The 19,430-nt window shown below is 47.9% G+C and overlaps 1 protein-coding gene across 2 annotated transcripts in view; it reads right to left on the bottom strand.

The window, feature by feature from the left end:
* UBXN4 (UBX domain protein 4) overlaps nucleotides 1-19,430 on the bottom strand; it is a 225,517-nt gene that overhangs the window by 136,824 nt on the left and 69,263 nt on the right. Inside the window, exons 6-9 of one of the 2 annotated variants that reach the window (XM_085647528.1) lie at nucleotides 16,672-16,768; nucleotides 16,053-16,107; nucleotides 15,893-15,928; nucleotides 15,374-15,538 (exon numbers count right to left, since the gene is read on the bottom strand). In XM_085647528.1, the coding sequence (XP_085503654.1) occupies nucleotides 15,374-15,538; nucleotides 15,893-15,928; nucleotides 16,053-16,107; nucleotides 16,672-16,768 (353 nt within the window). The remainder of the gene's footprint in view (nucleotides 1-15,373; nucleotides 15,539-15,892; nucleotides 15,929-16,052; nucleotides 16,108-16,671; nucleotides 16,769-19,430) is intronic. The other variant, XM_085647529.1, reaches the window with a different exon arrangement.

Genomic DNA, 19,430 nt, shown 5'->3' with positions numbered 1-19,430 from the left:
CAGAACACACACTACCTAAGGAAAAGCATGATATCAAGGTTTTGAAAAAAAGTTCAGAGACAGAGACACAGACACAGAGACACAGAGAGAGAGAGAGAGAGAGAGAGAGAGAGAGAGAGAGAGAGAGAGAGACAGAGACAGAGACACAGAGACACAGAGAAGTTTCTCGATACAAGAATGGCAGAAAATAACCAGAAAAGAGACTCCGGAGGAACCACTGATGTTACGCTATCCTCTGCCATTGGTGAAAAACAATACAACCGACCTGACCCGTGTCATCAATTTGGGCCCTCTAACAAATGGCGTTCTGGTGCATCTGGAAGGAGCGTGGCCAACTGCCGAAGATGGCAGTCACATAACTGAAGAGCTCCCAGGCCGGGCTTTCCGGTGGCATCCACAACCTCAGCAGCCCATCCACCCAGTTCTCTTAGCGGGGGCACTCCAGGCATTAGGGCTTGCTCCGACCCTGCGCCATATCACCCCGATGCAGTTCCCAGCTCCCTCTGACTCGACTCAAAATGGCAGACCTCCGGACCCACGAGGCTCACCACTGCCCCACATGTCCAAGTGGTGGATGCAATGTCGGATCATGAGATCCTAGAGGCTGCCCCTGGTCCTGCCGAAAATCACAGAGGGTGACCCCAGGATGGGCCCAGGCTGGCAATGCTGCGGACTGCGTGTTGCTGAGTACTGCTGGGCCTGTGCGGCAGCACCCGGATCTGGGGCTGCGCAGACGGCGGCCCATGCCAAAGCCTGCAGATTCATGGCGGAGCCTAGCGTCAGTACAGAGGAGAGGACCGGCGAGCTGCTGTGTGACCTATCTTGACCAGCCCTCCTGGGGACAGTGATAGCGGCCCGGGGTCGGCTCGGTGGCCCCTACAGCTGTACTGCAGTCTGCGCAGGGGTTGCCTGCTCTTGCTCCCACTACACTCAAAACACAGACTCAGCGAGAGCTCCTGCATACCTCGCCACGAGGCGGAATCAACAGCCACAGATACTGTGATAACAATGTGGAGGGAGGACCGGCCCTTGCCGATGCAGCACAGCAAGCATAGCGAGCCCCTGAGGTCTTGGTCATAGCACACTTAACACCCCAGCGTTGTGGACAACCTCTCCTTTTCCTCATCCTTTTTCTGCAGTGAATTGGGCCGGCGGATACGTGAACAGGCGTTGCTGGGGAGAGCAGGGTCGGAGCTGCATGTGCAGTGCTGGCTGTACAGTGCATGGCTCTGGTGAGCGTGGCCTGGTCCTAGTCGTGATCTGGCCTGCCCAGCTTATATGAACACCGGTGTTCCTGCAGACGCAACAGCGCCTTACAGAGTGGTTAGCGCCGGTGTGAAGAGTACGCGCTGCTCGATAATCCTTTTATGTATGGCTGCAGACCTAATCCTGTGACCCCGGTTGGCGCGAAGATTTGTTAACATTGATGGTACTGGTAGATGCCCTGCAAAGCCCATCTAGGGGGTGCAAGAACAGGGGTGTTAAGAATGTGATTTTTTTGCATCAGAAACACACCTCATATCAAAGAGCATGCTTCGGCCTCCCGAACCCCCCGCTTGCGACGTCATGGGGCGAACTAAAGGGTGGCAAATTGATGTGAGGGACCCCGAGAGGACACTGCACACTGACGCGCGCAGTTTTCCCATGAGCACTGAAGAGGATTGGATATCCCCCCCCCCCACCGCTCTGAGCCCTCCTCAAGATAAACTAAACATCATACTAAAAGAAATCAGGGAGTCTTGCACAGTGTTAGAACCACCATTAGGGTCCCTTGCCACCTAGGTTACCCTACTCAGAAAGGATAACAAAAAGCTTGCAGGTAAAGTAAATACTAAACACAGCAACACTACATGATCTGGTCCCTTGGCATAAGGAACAATCAGAAATGGTGTCATGGCTCCAGCATCAGGTCTCCATGCTGCAGGACAGGGTGGAGGATGCCAAAGGGCGCCCGTGCTGGAACTTCTGCTTCATTGGGCTGCTGGAGAACAGTGAAGGCCCAAATGCAACTCAACACATAAGAGACCTGGTTGCGCACAGTGGTGGCCCAGAAGGGGTTCTCAGAACTGTTCTGTACGGAGCGGGTGCACAGGGTCCCTGCCTGGACGAGAGCACCAATGGCCCCCCCTCGCCCTATAGTAGACTGAATACTCAACTTCAGAAACACTATTCTCCACAATGTGTGTGAAAAGGCACTTATCCTGAATGACAACACATGTGTCTCCTTGTTTCCTGACTACACCTTACATGTTCAAAAGCAACGTGCCTCATACCACGGAATCAAGCAACACCTAAAATCCCTGAATTTAAAATATGCCCTACAGTACCCTGCCCGGCTCAAAATTATCCACAAACAAAAAAGCAACTTCTTTGACACTCCTGCCGAGGCATGGGAATGGCTTGAACGTACCTTCCCTGACCTCCCAATTGCGGAGGCCTCAGGTGTCCAGCTACACAGGTCGCAAGGAGACCGCAGACGAAGTCTCAGCGCAGGAAACTGGGATGCTGCAAAGAGGACCTATTGCCCAACCCTGAACAGATGTTGGAGGGTCAACACGCAGCTAAACCATCTACAACGACACTTCGGGAAGATCATCAACTTACAGATGAAGAATCATAATCAGGCGACACAATTCACTCGGAAACGGACAATAGCCAACCGCTCTTCCCCTCTATGAAACCACAGATGGCAAATGACTTGCTGGTGTGAGGGGTTGCAGGATGAATGCTATGCAGGGGTACCAAATAGTATTGCAATTTACTCACTCTTCTGTGCTACAGCACTGGTGCCTTGACAGAGGTACGAGCCTGGACACAATCCCTTGCTGAGTGTACTTACGTAATACATCTGAGCAGGTAGGTTACGTCGATAAACTGTAGGCGAATGCATGTTACTACCGACACATTACTTGTTGTTGGTGCACGGGTTGGACAGGCCTCGGGCCTGGAAGCAATGTCCTTCTGGACAAGCACGCTAGGACTTACTTGGTGTCTACGTTACTGTTGCGCCTACATGCCCCTTTGGCAGCTCGACATTACGGGCACATAGTCTTTTTACTGGAGACCCATCTGTCGCCTTGGAGGCGGCTAAATTTCAAAAGATATGGAGAGGACAGCTATTTCGTACAGCATATTCAGCATTTGCACGGGGAGCTGCGATCTGGATCAGGGCAGTTTGTCCCTTTTATCGCACAAGATATGCGTATAGACACCAATGGTAAATACACCCTGGTTCGGGGTATGCTGGATGGCATACCAGTGATGTTTGGGAGCCTCTACACCCTGAAGATGGAGCAAGACACTTTTCTTACCCAGGTGGGGGCAGCGCTTGCAGATTGGATCACATACCCCTGGATAGTGGGTGGAAACTTTAATGCAGTCTTGAACATCAACTTGGATCGGTCCCACCCCTCCACTGCCAGGTGTGACCTCAATACGGCAGGCCCTACCGATGTGATCTCAGGAATGGACAATGAGGGATGCATGGCGAATTCGAAACATAGGTATGCGCAAATATTCTTACTACTTAATATGGATAGACGCATATTCTGGATACCGTCATTACAGACACAACCAACATTGGTAAAACACTTTTAGATCATAATTCACTGGAAGCAACGTTTTCATGAGGGTGAGTTCCCACTCCAATCCCCACTTGGAGACTTTATCCCCACTTTCTAGAAGATGGAGTTTTTCGTGATACAATGTCTTCGACCATTGATACCCACTTCAAAAATAATACTGATACAGCCTCCTCTACAATGGTAGAATCGGAAGCATTTAAAGTAGATATATGTGGGACAGCCATTGGCTCTGTGGTAGGAGCACGCCAAACTGTTAGCCAAGACCTGAAACGGGTGCACTGGAGCGCGAGGCGGCTCAGACTGCAGACAGGGCAAAAGTACTTTAGGATTCCCGTATAAAATATGCAGAACTTTTTTAGCAGGTGCGGGTCATAGATTTTCGTACATATACACAGAAAGTACACACTGAGGTGGACAGACCGGACACTCTGTTAGCGCGTTTGATTAGGAATGCTCCCCACCTACACCAATACTTGAGATAGTCGCCCCAACGCTAACCTGTGTAACCACCGAGAACAAAATTAATGAGGCCTTCTTTGATTATTAGAAGTCTCTTTATTTGGCCCACACCAGGTGAACTTGATTGCGATTGACGGCTTCCTGGACACACGCAACGGTGGACGACAAGGTGTAGCTCATAGCGCCTAAAACACTTGCCGAAATCCGCACTGCCATTAGGCAACTCCCTAAAAACAAGGCCCCAGGCCCATATGGCCTCCCGCTAGAATGTTAAGCTACTTTCACCTCCTAGCTCGCTCCTCGGCTGGAACGGCAAAACCGGGAATCTCTAAGAGCAAGATCACTACTTCCCACCACAATGCAGGCCCTGGTGACCTCGCTGCCAAAACCTGTCAGAGACAACACTGACATTTTTGCATATAGACCACTCATTGCTTAATACAGAATACAAAATACTTAGCAAAATACTTGCCAGCTGCCTCCTCCCACAATTACCGAGATTAATACACTTTGATCAATGTGGTTTTGTTCCAGCGTGCAGTACCTCACTAAATATATGCAAGCTCTACCATGTCATGTCCGCCTATCTGGAGATTCTCACTGGTGTGGGACCTTCGCCAGGCCTTGGATACACTGGGTTGGGATTACATGTTGGTCACTCTTTGGAGGTTTGGGATCCCCTCCATTTTCATTCATTGGATTAAACTGTTGTACACTTCCCCCTACTGCCCGGGTGCGCACTGGGGCACATATATTGCAGGCCTATGAAATACAAAGGGGCAGGAGACGGGAGGTCCACTCTCACCTATGTTGTTTGTGCTCACACTTGAACCCCTCGCATGTTGTTTACGCACCGACTCAATAGACTGAGGTATTCCTATTAACCATATGGTCCACACATTGTTACTGTAAGCGGACGACATAGGGATATACTCTAAATGTCTGCGGAAAAACTTGTATATGGTTGCTCACACCTTTGCCCAGTTTGATTCCCTCATAGGGCTTGCTAAAATTTCAGGAAATCACATGAATTCCCCTTTAGGGACGATCTCCATCTACAAGCCATATCCTTTGGTGAACATGAGATAGCTGTGGCCCCTACTACTTTCTGGTATCTAGGGATACTGCTATATAGAGATCCAAATGACCTACTGGATGGGAATCTAAAGAAGGCAGTTGTCTCGCTGCATTCTCAGGTTGCTTTCTGGACATCGCTCCCACTTATGGTTGCAGGCCGACTGCCAATTTCCAAGATAGTGATGCTTCTGTGAATCCTTTACTTCTTTACAAATCTACCAGTAGTGATTCTTAGCTCAACTTTCCGCACACTAAACACGCTTCTGGTTGAATTATTATGAGGCGCAGGTCGTCGTCGTATTAGTCTAGTGAAGCTGCAACTCCCATCTGATGCTGGAGGGATGGGGGCACCTGACTTTTGTGCATACTGCTTGGCGGGGCAACTACAATGGCTCTCATACTGGTTGGAGGGATGAAACCGGCAAGAAATTGCTTACACACACCAGATGATAGACCAGGGGAAACTTCAGACTTATGTCCAGGGATACCAGTCCTAATATCGGCCCCGTTGCTACTCAAGACTGCACCTACTTACTAGAAACAAGCCCTGAAGTACATTGCAAACACCACCACATACACTAAGAATATACCGCTCCTCGGCCTTCCCACTCCCATGGGCACACTAACGAGACGCAGGCTGTCTCCATGGGCACGGGCGGGCGGGCCAGAAGTGGGAGCACTATTCAGAGATGGAACATTACTCACACAGACTTTATACCCAAGCAAGGGCTCACGGAGGTACTCTTTACGGTACATGCCAGTCTGGTGCGATACATCCAGCAACATTGGATGAGATTGAACTGGACACCAATGAACTAGTTCATTAACTACACTTGATGGGGACTAGCAGACACTTGAGTTGCTGGTTGTATTGTAGTATCCGCTCACACCACCCTCACCTCTTTTACCAGTATAGCACAACTAGGAGAGAGATATTAATAGAACACTCCTAGACAGTGAGTGGAAGACTATATTAGAATACCTCAAGTGTGTATCCCACAACTCGTGTCTCAAATTTATGCAATATATGATAATACAGCGCTCATATCACATATCAGATAGATTACACTCCATTTTTTCCCAAACACTACAGCGGCGTGTACCAGGTGCCCCATAACAAGATGCCAATTTGCTTCACAGCCATGCTCCCATACTGGCGCACATCATGGCACACAGTGGAAAGTTGCCTCCTAGGTCTCTACCCAGAGAAAGGTTTACGGAGTCCATGTCAAATTTGCAGATCTAGCGCTTACTTTGGCCAAACGCAGGCATCACCAGGCTGTGTAAATCTGCTACCCCTCCCAGGGTATTGGCATGGAAAGAAGAAGTAGAGCACTGGGGACTAGCAGAGAGTGGTGTTCTTTGTAAGGAAAAGCGCTGGGGCCTACAGAAAAGACCTGTAGCGATGAGCTGGGAACTCTTACTAGAGGCTTTTAAGGCTTCAGACAGCATTAACACCTAGTGACATGCCATTATTACACCTGCACGGCTCTGGACCAAGTTGGTTGTGTATTGGTTAGTTCTTGCTGGCATGCCCACCTTGCCCTCCTCACTACTACACAAGAAGTTATAAACATGATGGGTTCCAATAACTTCTTCTCGATGTCTGCCAGCCCACGAACTCCAACCGATGAGTACCTAAGAGACACGCCCTCCTACACCCCCACTACTAAACACTATTTCCTAAGCAGGTCTTTCATGAAATCAGAGTCTACTGGTCGCACCTGCCCCTAGGAGGGAGGGGCGGTTGTATGTAGTATTGGGCTAAGTAAATTGGTATGTTCCTAAAGCCGGGGTGAACTATTACAGGTAACCACAACTGTATGAACACAGTACCTGTCACTATGTATTCACAGCTGTAGAAGACGCAGACTCTCACTCATTCCACAATACGTTGTTACCAAATGTGACCCACAGTACTCACTGATATTGTATATGTATGTTATCACATGGAATGATGCGGTTTGAGAAACCCAATAACATGTATTTAAAAAAAAAAAAAAAAAGTGATGCATCTGGAAACAAAGTAAGCAAGAACGGGTGTCTTCAACGCTCCCAAAACAAAGACAAACAGAGTGTGAAACTCTTACCAACGTAGGTCGGTTAAAGGCCGCAGAAGACCTAAAGCTCAATGACTATGTAGATGGAATACCCTGAATTTTAACTAATGTCATAAAAAGGGCCTACCAACCCTTGGCAGCTCTGGATCCTACATCTAAGGAGGTGCAGAAAAAAATATTCTGTTGTCACCAAAACTCAAATGACTAATATTTTGGATATCTTTGTATATATCTCCTATATGCCAATTCTGCTTTCAGTTGTGAGACATCGATCATGTAGTTGGAAGATGCCGCTTGGTAATATTAAGGGAACATTACTATTTAAAAACTTTTCTAGCATTTCGGAAGGGGTTCAACTAAGAAATCTGATCACTGGATTGCCATCAGAACAACTATTACTTGTCTCAAAATACATCAATTCTCCTTAGATGGGACATTTACTGAATGTATACTTGCACATCTAATATATTCTCATGATAAAACTGATGGTTTGTCGAGACTTATTTGAACCCAGCCAATGGGTCCGATTATACTCCATACTATCTGCGCAAAAGGCATAAGCATATTGTATATATTGTTAATCATGGGAAAAAAAGAGTGATATGCCAAAATATGCATTGTATATTTTAATACTCATGAATATTTTCAAACAGCTGTCTGTAGATTGCCTTGATTATAGTTACTTTTGTAACTTTTAAGTGATACCCCAACTTATCCTATTTACGTTCGTAAATATTGGATGTCTAAATAACACCACCTAGCTAAAAATGTTCCCTAAATATTCAGTTTGTAAAGCATTCCGATATCAGCCTCACCCAAGTCTGCCTATAGAAAACCATGAATAAATAAATAGATCTGCGTTAAAGAAGATATCCTGTTTGCAGTACTGCAGATTAGCAAGGAACCTCAAGCCAGAGCATAAAAACTACGATTAGACCATATTTTTAGCGGAAGAAGTTGCTTGTTTGCAGAGGACAAATAAAACCTCTTTGAAGGATCAGTGATTGCGATACAGGCCTCGTAACTGATAAAATATAATGGCGACAAAAGATATGTTGTTAAGTCCAAAGATGAGTTTGTTTTTCTATAGCCCATATCCAAGGTTTAGCAATCCTGCTAAATAGCTGTTAACAGGAGTTTTTTGGAGAAGTAGTTATTCTATCATTTATTTGGTGCCACACTATTGTGGGCCAGTGTGGTGCCTTCCTAAATCTCCTCAGAATACCAGCTCAGCGGCAGCTGCATAATGAAGCAACAACAGGGTTGTGTGAATAAAGAAACTGCTTTGGAATGGGTTAAAGAATAGTGAAGAGTGCTGCTAGGGCCACAGATGGTTGGACTAAGGTGCAGAAACTGTATTTGATGTTGAAGTTTATATATAAATGGTCGAACTAAGTTGGTGGTCCCCAATTGCGAAGTTAGTGTTTAGGGAGACATGGATGTTGAGAGGGACATCAACAAGGTGTAGCACACGTTACAACTAGTTTGCATTTGGATGCGCGTTGGTTGCTTTCTGAGTAGGTTTTTTGGTTTATTGGGATAAGCAAAGGCTGTCCATATCAGAGAGTGCTTCTTGGACACGCAAGAAGGAGGGATCATCTTGGCACATATAACAAAAAGCTAAAATGGCTTCCAGTTAGTTGAACTTTCTGAAAGCACTCTACCCCAGCAATGCTAGCAATTTAAAGGGATGAGCCCTTTTTAGAACACGGGGACTTCTAGGAATCTGTTTTTAGGTTGAACCTAGGCAGCGCATGCGCTGCTCTGCAAGCCATGCTGCATTGGAGTATGTACTTGAAGAACAAGTTACTTACCTTCGGTAACGATGTATCTGTAAGAAACATTAGTTAGTTAGATTCCTCACCTTAGAATATCCCCAGGCGTCAGACTGGATCCGGAAGATTTTTCGTCAGCAATACCCCTTGCGCGTCGCTAGGCGTCGTCTGCTGCTCCGCGTCCGTCGTCGGCGTCGTGCGCCGGAATGACGTCGGAGTACTTAGACGCCGCCCTCGCGCGCTGACGTCAGTTCTTGAACATAACTTTCCGCGCCAGGAAAGCAGAGCCATGCAAGAGACCGACACTGGTGCCAAAAAATTCTAGGGCCCTGAAAGAGATAGCCTTAACCCTAGATGTCAGTTCGCAGAACGGGGAGGATGGGTGGGTCGGTGAGGAATCTAACTAACTAATGTTTCTTACAGATACATCGTTACCGAAGGTAAGTAACTTGTTCATCTGAAAGAAACACGTTAGTTAGATTCCTCACCTTAGAATAGATACCCAAGCAATACCAACCCCGGTGGTGGGTCTGCGAACCAAGATCACACCAGAAAGTCCTGGAGGACAGAACGGCCAAAGAAGCCATCCCTCCGGACTTGGCTGTCTAGGCAATAATGCCTGGCAAACGTGTGCAGCGAAGCCCACGTTGCCGCCTGACAGATGTCCTGCAAAGGGACTCCCCGTCCCAAAGCAGTAGTAGCCGCTGTGGCCAGAGTAGAATGGGCGCGCAGCCCAACAGGCGGGTCCTTTTTTGCCAAGGAATAACAGATTTTTATACACAAAACGACCCACCGGGAGATGGTCCGTTTGTGCACAGCTTTGTCCTTCTTTGCACCCACGTAGCCAACGAAAAGCTGGTCGTCCACTCGGAACTGTTTTGTGCAGTCCAAATAGAAGGAGAGCGCACGTTTTGGGTCCAGACGGTGGAGCCGCTCTTCCTCTTTAAAAGAATGCGGAGGCATAAAGAAGGTGGGCAAGGTGACAGATTGTCCAAGATGAAAGGGGGTCACCACTCGGTAGAAAGGAAGGACGAGGCCGAAGGACAACCTTGTCCGGATGAACAGATAGAAAAGGAGGCTTGGACGATAGAGCCTGGAGCTCACTCACCCGTCTAGCCGAGGTGATGGCTACCAGGAAAGCAGTCTTAAGAGTTAGAAGACGAAGAGGACAATTGTGAAGAGGCTCAAAGGGAGCGCACATCAGGAATGTTAAGACAAGATTCAAGTCCCACTGAGGCATTACGAAAGGGACAGGAGGGAACGTGTGAGTAAGGCCTTTAAGAAGGCGTGACACTACAGGGTACTTGAAAAGAGAGGGCTGATCAGGAAGCCGTAAGAAGGCAGAGAGGGCAGCAAGATAACCTTTCAAGGTGCCCAGGGCAGAGCCCTGCCGGGCCAAAGAAAGAAGAAAGAGGAGAACCTCAGAAAGAGGGGCGGAAAGGGGATCCACCGCCTTTGCTGTGCACCATGCCACAAATTTGTTCCACCGGCAGGCGTATACCGTCTTTGTGGAGGGACGCCTGGCTGCCAGAATGATATCACAGACTTCAGGAGGCAAGTCAAATGGCATCAACTGCCGCCGCTCAATCTCCACGCATGGAGGTGGAGGCTGGACAGGTTCGGGTGGAGGACCGTCCCCTGCTGCTGCGACAGAAGATCCTCACGAAGGGGCAGACGTATCGGAGGATCGGTCAACATACTGAGTAGCTCGGGATACCAGTACCTTCGTGCCCAATCCGGAGCCACCAAGATGACTTGGGCCCGGTCGCGCCTGATCTTCTTCAGCACTCTAGGCAGAAGTGGTATAGGCGGAAAGGCGTACAACAGACCGACGAAAAGCGTCGCCGAGCGAGTGCCGCCTTGGAAATTCCAACGCGCAGAACTGCTGACATTGCGCGTTCTCGTCGGTGGCGAATAGATCTAACCAAGGCTCTCCCCACTGCTGAAAGAGACCTTGCGCCACCTCGGAGTTCAGACGCCATTCGTGATCCATCATGCACCGGCGGCTGAGTTCGTCTGCTCTGGCGTTCAGAGAGCCCGCCAGATGTTGAACCACCAGGGTGATGCCCTGGTGTTCCAGCCATGTCCAGAGGCGCAGAGCCTCCTGACAAAGGGTCCACGACCCCACCCCGCCCTGTTTGTTGCAATACCACATGGCGGTGGTGTTGTCCGTGAACACCTGCACGACACTTCCCCGGACAGAGGGAAGGAAGGCTTTCAGTGCAAGTCGGATCGCTCTCAGCTCAAACAAGTTGATGTGGAGGCGAGACTCCGCCGGAGACCAGAGGCCTCTGATCTCCGCCTCTCCCATATGGCCACCCCATCCCAGGAGGGACGCATCCATCACTACGACATGCTCCGGTTGGGGTAGGGAGAGGCTTTTGCCCGTGACCCAATCGCGGTCCGTGAGCCACCACTGCAACTGGTGTGCAGTGCCCTCCGAGATCAAGACATGGTCGGACAGGTTGCCGTGATGCTGGGCCCACTGAAACTTCAGGTCCCACTGCAGAGCCCGCATGCGCCGCCTGGCGTGATGCACTAGTAGGATGCAGGAGGCCATCAGCCCCAGAAGCCGCAACACTAGCCTGACCGAAACCCAGGATAGAGGCCGAAAGATGGGAATCAGGGCCTGTATATCCCGGACCCGCTGTTCCGGGGAAAGGAACCCGGAACTGCGCCGAATCGAGAACCGCTCCGATGAAAAGGAGCTTCTGAGAGGGGCTCAGGTGTGACTTCGGCACGTTGATGGAAAACCCCAGCAAATGCAGGAGATCCGCTGTAATCTGGAGGTGGGAGACGACTTTCGTGAACACCCGAGGGGCACTGGCAAGGCCGAAGGGGAGCACGGTGAACTGAAAGTGCTCCTGACCCACCGTGAACCGCAGGTAACGCCGGTGGGCCGGCAGGACGGGGATGTGGAAATATGCGTCCTGCAAGTCCAACGCTACCATCCAGTCTCCAGGGTCGAGGGCAGACAGAACCTGAGCCAAAGTTAACATTTTGAACCGTTCCTTCCGGAGGAAGGCATTGACGTTCCGGAGGTCCAAGATAGGGCGTAGGCCCCCTTTGCCCTTCTTGGGAACCAGAAAGTAGTGGGAATAACAACCACGACCTACTTCTGGGCTCGGAACGCGCTCAACGGCCCCCTTGGCCAAGAGGGCTGAAACTTCCTCGTGGAGAAGATTCAAATGATCCCCCGAGATACGGTGGTGCTGCGGTGGCATGGCTGGAGGGGTCGTCTCGAAGGGGAGGGAGTAGCCCCTTCGGACGATTTGCAGCACCCACCTGTCCGACGTGATGGAACGCCAGTGGAGCAGGTGATGGCGAACTCTGCCGCCCACTGGCGTGGAATGGGCCTGAAAGCTCGGACTAGGAAGGATTTGAGGCGGATGCTGCCGGGGTGGATGTGGACTGACCGCTCGTCCTCCAGTACCGCCTCGGCGGAAACCATGTCCACGACCGCGTGCAGGCTGGTTCTGCGGCCGGTGGACGTGAGGAGGTGCCCCTTCCTTGGCCATGAAAGGAGCGAAAAGCGGAAGTTTGTGGCCGCGGGGCCGAGAGGCCCAAGGACGTGGCCGTAGCCCGGGAGTCCTTGAAGCAAGCCAGCGCATTGTCCGCTTTCTCACCAAAAAGGCGAGCGCCATCAAAAGGCATGTCCATGAGGGTGCTCTGGACATCCCCTGAAAAGGACGTGGACCGCAGCCAGGCGTGACGTCGAAGCGCCACCGTGGTAGAAATCGCCCTACCCAGTGAGTCCGTAGTGTCGAGTCCACATCGGATTGCATGGCGCGCTTCATCTCTCCCATCGGCCAGGGCCGAGGAAAGCTGCGCCCGGGCCTCCTCCGGGCACAGTGGCAGCACGTCCTCCACCGCATCCCACAGAGAGTGGGAATAGCGGTCCAAGAGACAGGCGGTGTTCAAAGACCGCAGGCCCAAACTGAGCGAGGAGAACAGCTTCTTACCAAACTGTTCCAGTCTCTTGGAATCCCGGTCCGGAGGAGCGGACGGGAAGGAGAATTGGGAGGTAGAGGCCTGTATAATCAGACTCTCGGGGGTGTGGTGTTGGGACAGAAAACTGGGGTCGCCCGGAGCAGGGCGGTGGCGCCTGGCAACGTTCCTATCCACAGGAGGGACTGTGGAAGGCTTGGACCAGGTGCCCTGCAGAAAGTCAGTGAGGGCCTAATTGAATGGCAGCAGAGGCTCAGTGGAGCATGCGGCAGACTGAAGCACCTCAGGGAGGATGTTAGTCCTCACAGCCACGGCAGGCAGCTCAAGCCCAAGGGCTTCGGCCGCCTTGTGCAGCACCACAGAAAAAGCTGCACCCTCCTCCGAAGCCACAGTCGGAGGAGAGATGAATCCAGTGTCCGGTGAGGTATCCAACCCACTGGCCTCCCCCAGTTCATCTGCCCAGTCCTGTGCAAGTTGGCTCTGAAGGGCCATAGGGTCGTCCGACCCCTCCCAGTCGCCCCCGTCATCCGATTCCTGGTAAACAGGAGGAATGATCGGAGCCGGTCGATAGACAATATGTGTCTCTAGCGGCGTCGGATGCGGCGTCGGATGCGGCGTCGGGACCGGACAGGGGCTGAACCGGGGATCGACGTCGACCGGAGCCGGCGTCGGGGGTGGTATCGGCGTCGACGGGGGCCCAGGCTCGGGCCCCTCGGGGACCTGCGGCGTCGGGGCCGGAGCCTCCAACGGCGCCGGAGCCGGAGCCGCCGGCACGCGAGGTCGCCCAGTCGAGTCCGCGTGGCCCGAAGGCGCGCCAGCGGGCGTCGACAGCGGGGCCAGGCTCCTCATGGCCAAGAGGAAGGCACTGACCTCCGCCGGCGTCGCGTCAGTCCCAGGGACCGTCGGGTATGGGGACATGCGCGGCTCCTGCGGAGCCGCGGGGGTGGAACCACCCGGACCCTCGGCCGAGTAGCGCGACCGGCGAGGGGAGTCCGAAGAGCGCTGTCGCCTCTTGGACTTCTTGGAATGCCTCGACTTACCCGAAGACTTCGAGCCAGACGAGTGACTATGTCGAGTGCGGCTCCGCGACCGATCCTTGGACCTCCTCCTGGACCGGGATCGAGAGCGGCGCGGAGCCGAGTGGCGAAGCTCGAGAAGCTTGCGGGACCGCTCCCGCCTAGCTTTCGAGGTCAGGGCCATACAATCGGAGCACGACGCCGCGTCGTGGTCGAGGCCCAAGCAGTACAGGCACCGGCGGTGATGATCGGTCACCGACATCAGTCGGTGACAGTCGTCGCAGGCCTTGAAACCAGGCATCCTACCGGCACCAGAGTTGAGAAATGACCAAAAAGAGTCAAAAAAGTTAGTCAAAAATTGACTAAAGGGGTAGCTCTCCCGGATCGGCGCTTACTGGCGCAGAAAAAAGAAGAACTGACGTTAGCGCGCGAGGGCGGCGTCTAAGTACTCCGATGACGTCATTCCGGCGCACGACGACGGACGCGGAGCCGCAGACGACGCCTAGCGACGCGCAAGGGGTATTGCGGACGAAAAATCTTCCGGATCCAGTCTGACGCCTGGGGATATTCTAAGGTGAGGAATCTAACTAACGTGTTTCTTTCAGATGCCCCATCCATTCTCCACCCATATTTGTCATTGGCTTGTGTCATTGTCCTTTATAAACGCTGGCTTCTGATTCATTATTAGGCTTGCGAGTCCATCCTTAGTACTGCCTTGTCTTCATTTGCAACCTCCCATGAGGACTGGCCCTTTTACTTCTGTTGTTACACGGTACGTCTTCTTTAGTCTGTAAGCACTTTTTTCTTTCATGAGTTTCTCTGACTGCAGGGGGATCTCTCATGGGCAGTTGTGACCACCGGATTGTTTAACTATGAGCAAATAGGGAGTTCTTCAGGGGCCATGGGAGACAGAAGGGGGCAACTCAGCGATGCCTTCAAGCATTTGGAATGCAATAGGTCTTGCATTTGCAAGAGTTTAAACTACTGGCATTGTAAATGACAATTTTTTTATTTATGTTTTAAAAACCAAAACATAAATAAAAAGGCATTGTCATTTACAATGTCAATAGCTCAAACTTGCGTAAATGCAAGACCTATTGCATTGCAGATGCTAGTTATTAAATAGGGAATGGTGTAAAATATGGCAGAAATCTGTATATCAAATGCAAAACTGTGCACCAAGGAAAAATAAAAGCAGCACTGAATTTAGAAAAGAGGAAGTCATGAAATTTTTTTCAGTTAGTCAACTTGGGTTAGTTTTGACCCAAGGAGCTTAATAATGATTATATACCCTTTAGCCATAAGTAAACTATTTGTGTAGACTACAATAGCAATGCCGGGTACATGCAGCATTGGGCTAATAAACATCTGAATTACATTTCATAATAAACAGTTTTCCAATTTGAGATAAACTTTGACCCTTAAACTGTTTTAATAGCCCAAGCAATCCATACCAATGCAATCTGCTGTTTGATACGCTCTCTGGCAGCTTTTTCTTCAGCCTTCTCTTTAGTACGCTCCTCCAATAATCTTTTAGCCAAGTCTTCTTCATGTCTTCTTTTAAACTCCAAGACTTCTTTCCCAGATTTTCTTCTTTCTACTTCCTTTTTTATTTCATTCTAGGTGGAAAGAAATCATAACTGGAGTGAAATTACAGAGAACTCCAATTATACTCAATCAAATGCATATTCCTTCATTCAACTACAGAACTCCATGTTTATTCGGAACTTGACAACTATGAACAGGAGGCTGGCTTTAATAATCTTAAATACATTTTTTGACAATGGTACTAAAAAAGTACAAACTTCAACCAAGCAAAAAGGCACTCAGATAGTGGTGGTAAGATAATTCTGAACTATTTAATGGTGGAAAATAAATATTCTAGGTCGTGCATTATAAGTGAAGGGGAAGTGGTAAAAGCTTCATCTCCTAACACTGGAAAAGAAGCAAGCTATCCTTGGAGTGATACTCACAGGGGCATTCTCATTCAGGCCTCTGCAGTTGAGGACCTGGTGTAAATTGGAAAGAGGAGAAGAAGGGAAACAAAAATATGGATAAAGTATTGACCCTCGTGAGGAGGAGGAACAAATGGAGCAGGCAAATACAAGTGGCATGTTTAGTTTTCAACATTACCTGTTCCTCGTCTTTCTGCTTTTGTTCTCGTCTTTCTTCTAGTTTTTTGGTAATTCTAAACAGAACATAGTACACTTTAGATGAGGTTTCATTTAAAATATCCTAGCTTACATGTAAACATTTAACACAATGTAACATCTGATATAAAAGTCAAAAACTGAAAAGTGAAGTAAATCTAAGTTGGAATCAAGAAAAGAAATGCCTCTCACAAACAAATGTTCAAATGCCAGAATTCAATTATGTGTTCTCTTGCATTCCCAAACCAAGAACATCACGGTTTTTCTTTACTTTCCATTAATTTTAATTAGCCAAAACCTTTGAAACCAGAAAGGTCTTTTGTGGCCAAGAAGTGAAACACCTGAATTAGTGTTCAAGTGTGCAAGAGATACATGTACTGAGAGACTTTATGGCTCTTAAATGCCGCAAAAGATGTACAGCATGAGACTCTCTAGCCACCATGACTTGCCAAGGATTAATTAACTGTGATTTAAGCAAAAGGACCACTATTCTTGCCCTCTGCCATTTCAAATACAAATGGAAAGTAAATAATAAATATTTTCAGCTAACACAACTCCTTAAGAATGCTATAAAACAAAGCACTTAACATATAGAAACAAACCTTTCAATTTTCTCTGAAATCTCCTCTGCAGAACCAGATGCCTCTGTAGAACCAGAAGCAGCTTCTTGAGAAGGGTTAACTTCTATGGGATCTTGTACTGGTTTAAAAATATTCAGTAATAAAAAAATATAAGCAACTCAGGAATTACATCTGATGAACAAATGGTAATGTGAGAATAGGTAATATGTTACTATTCTACAGCAGTATAAATACAAATAGTAAGGCGAGATTGGGTAATGTGTTACTGCTCTACAGAAGCATACACAACACTTTAACAGAGACAAACAAACAAAAAGTAAAAAAAAAAAAAAAAAAAAAAAAAAAGTTATTCATGGAATAAAAAAATTTACAAAAACACACATATAGTCCTCTCCTTTACTGCGAAGAAATACTCAAGCCCAAATCCATTTCACACAGATTATTTATTTCATAAGCAAGTTGTAAGCCAAATGCCTGATGCATTTAATGAGGTCTCGCGCCCTCACTCAAGCCCGCCGCCCTTTTTTCATAGCATTCTGCATTTATAGGGGCACCAAGATGTAAAATCTGTTCAATATGAACCATTTACCATTATCTGGGGACATGTCTGGCAGCCATACTCATGCTGTCTCTTCTACTGAGGCCAACTGCTCTAGGACTGGGTTCTTCTCATTTGGGTTGGAATTATCATAGCATTCTATGTGTTACCTGTATTTTATAAGCACTGTCAGTGGATAGTGTGTACATTTCACACCACTGTGCTTTTCATACCTTATAGAAGATTAATTGAGCACTTCATGACAATAATCACATAAATCTACTCCATGCTAGGAAATCGATTGCCATTTCAGAAAGTGTTGGTTCTAACACCGGCACCAAATTTGCGCCATTGATAGACCACTATTATATTAATATTCCATATCCCTCACTTGAAACGCGTGATGGACACTGTCTAGTTCCCATACTAGCTCAGGGTGAATGCATTATTCCAAGTCACCCTAACATGAAGTGACTATTCTTAGAACTGAAAAGAAATTAATTCATTTTACAAGCCTTGAGTACAAGAGTTTTCTTTAAACCAATATCTGTTGTAGTATCTGTTATTGTTTTCTCAATCAGTATGTGAGGTTTGTTACATTGGTCACACTTAAAACCGTCGATCATTACAAGGCTTGATGTTACAAGAAGTATTTGGTCTTAAAACTAAAAGACAGAATTATGAAAAGTGCATTTGGTAAGAATTAATAGACAAGAAACAGATCATCATTCATATTAACACATTAGTTGGCCATGGGTTGGAGAATAGTGTTGCTTAACATTTCACAAGTCAGTTAAGCAGATAACATTTCATCCATCTTACAAATTTACAGTGTACTTTGACGACACATGTGAATGGTCACCTCACAATAGATCTTCATTTTTTATTTTTAAAGGCAAACAAGAACAATTTCCTTACTGTAACAAAACAATCATTTGTAAATTACAGGGTCCACGTGGACATATGGCAACACTGCTGCAGGCACCTTCAATTTCAGAAGTAATGAATAAAAACAATCTCACTTTTAACCCCTTCGGTGCTCATGACGGAATGGTTCCGTCATGACCCACGGTTGAGCTGTGCTCATGACGGAACCATTCCGTCATGACCACACCCGCGCAAGATTCCGTCAGCACAGCGGCGGAATCTGCGCAGCATCGAAGGGGTTAAAAAAAAACCATCAAACTCAATTCTCATATGACAGCCTCAAGTCTAGATATGGCTTGCAGTTTCATTTATTTTTTTCTGTATGTAGCCAACATGGGTCCGTTAATAATTTCTTCAAAATAGGCCATCGTGCTTTTACTGCTGCAGAATAATTCTAAAGTCTTGTTTCTGATTACATCACTCACAAAGAAGTAGCAACAATGATGTAATGGTCGGGTTTTGTTTTCTCCAGGGATGACAATACTGGTAATAGTATTACGCCATTCTGGCTAAGCGTGCAAAGTATACAGTTTCTCCATTTTAAAACTAATTGTTACTAGTCCTATTTCAAGAAGGATAGGCCAAAGTCCTTGCATCATAGAAAATCAACTGTTCAGCCAATCTACTATTGCCAGATGTAGTCTAAACCCCCTGGTGGGGCTACATTCAGAATGCTGTCCTATCAGAATGGCCATTAGTGAGAGCTAATAAAGGTTAACGAGTGAAGATTTAGAGGTGTAAGGCCGATCCTTGACCACAGCAATTCATTAGTGCCTAATTTGAAGGCAACCAACAAATCTACAAATGCATCAAACATTCCACTTTGCGCTATATATGTATATATGTCCTGCAGGTTATTAAGTGCAGAAGTAGGTCCAATAATGAGCATTTCTCAAAACTAAGTGGGTGTAGTCTAGTCTCCAACATCTAATTCTGAAGGTGCACAGGTAACAGTGTACTGGCAAGACATGTCAGTATGATAAGGGAGAACACTATCTCCTTCCTCAAATACTAGAACAACATTACCCCCAGACCAAGAGCAAGAAATAACAGCAAAAAGTACACTTCAGTTGGACAACAAAAGCATGATAAGTCAAGAAAACTAAACTAAACAAGAGACATAGGTGGGGATTCATCCAGAGAAGAATGCATCACGATTGAAAGTCTGCTAGCTACTTTGCAAATGCTACCTAAGCCAAAACATCCCAGAGTCCCAATAATCACAGGAGCAAAAACTGCATATCTAGGCTCCCTGAAAGTGGTTTACAAAATATCTCCATTAGGAATAAAAGAAAGCTATACCTCAAACATGTGA

Source organism: Triturus cristatus, chromosome 3_2 (assembly GCF_964204655.1).
Source record: "Triturus cristatus chromosome 3_2, aTriCri1.1, whole genome shotgun sequence".
NCBI lineage: Eukaryota > Metazoa > Chordata > Amphibia > Caudata > Salamandridae > Triturus > Triturus cristatus.
Note: the sequence above shows the minus strand (reverse complement) of the source record. Positions and strands in the feature narration are given on the sequence as shown.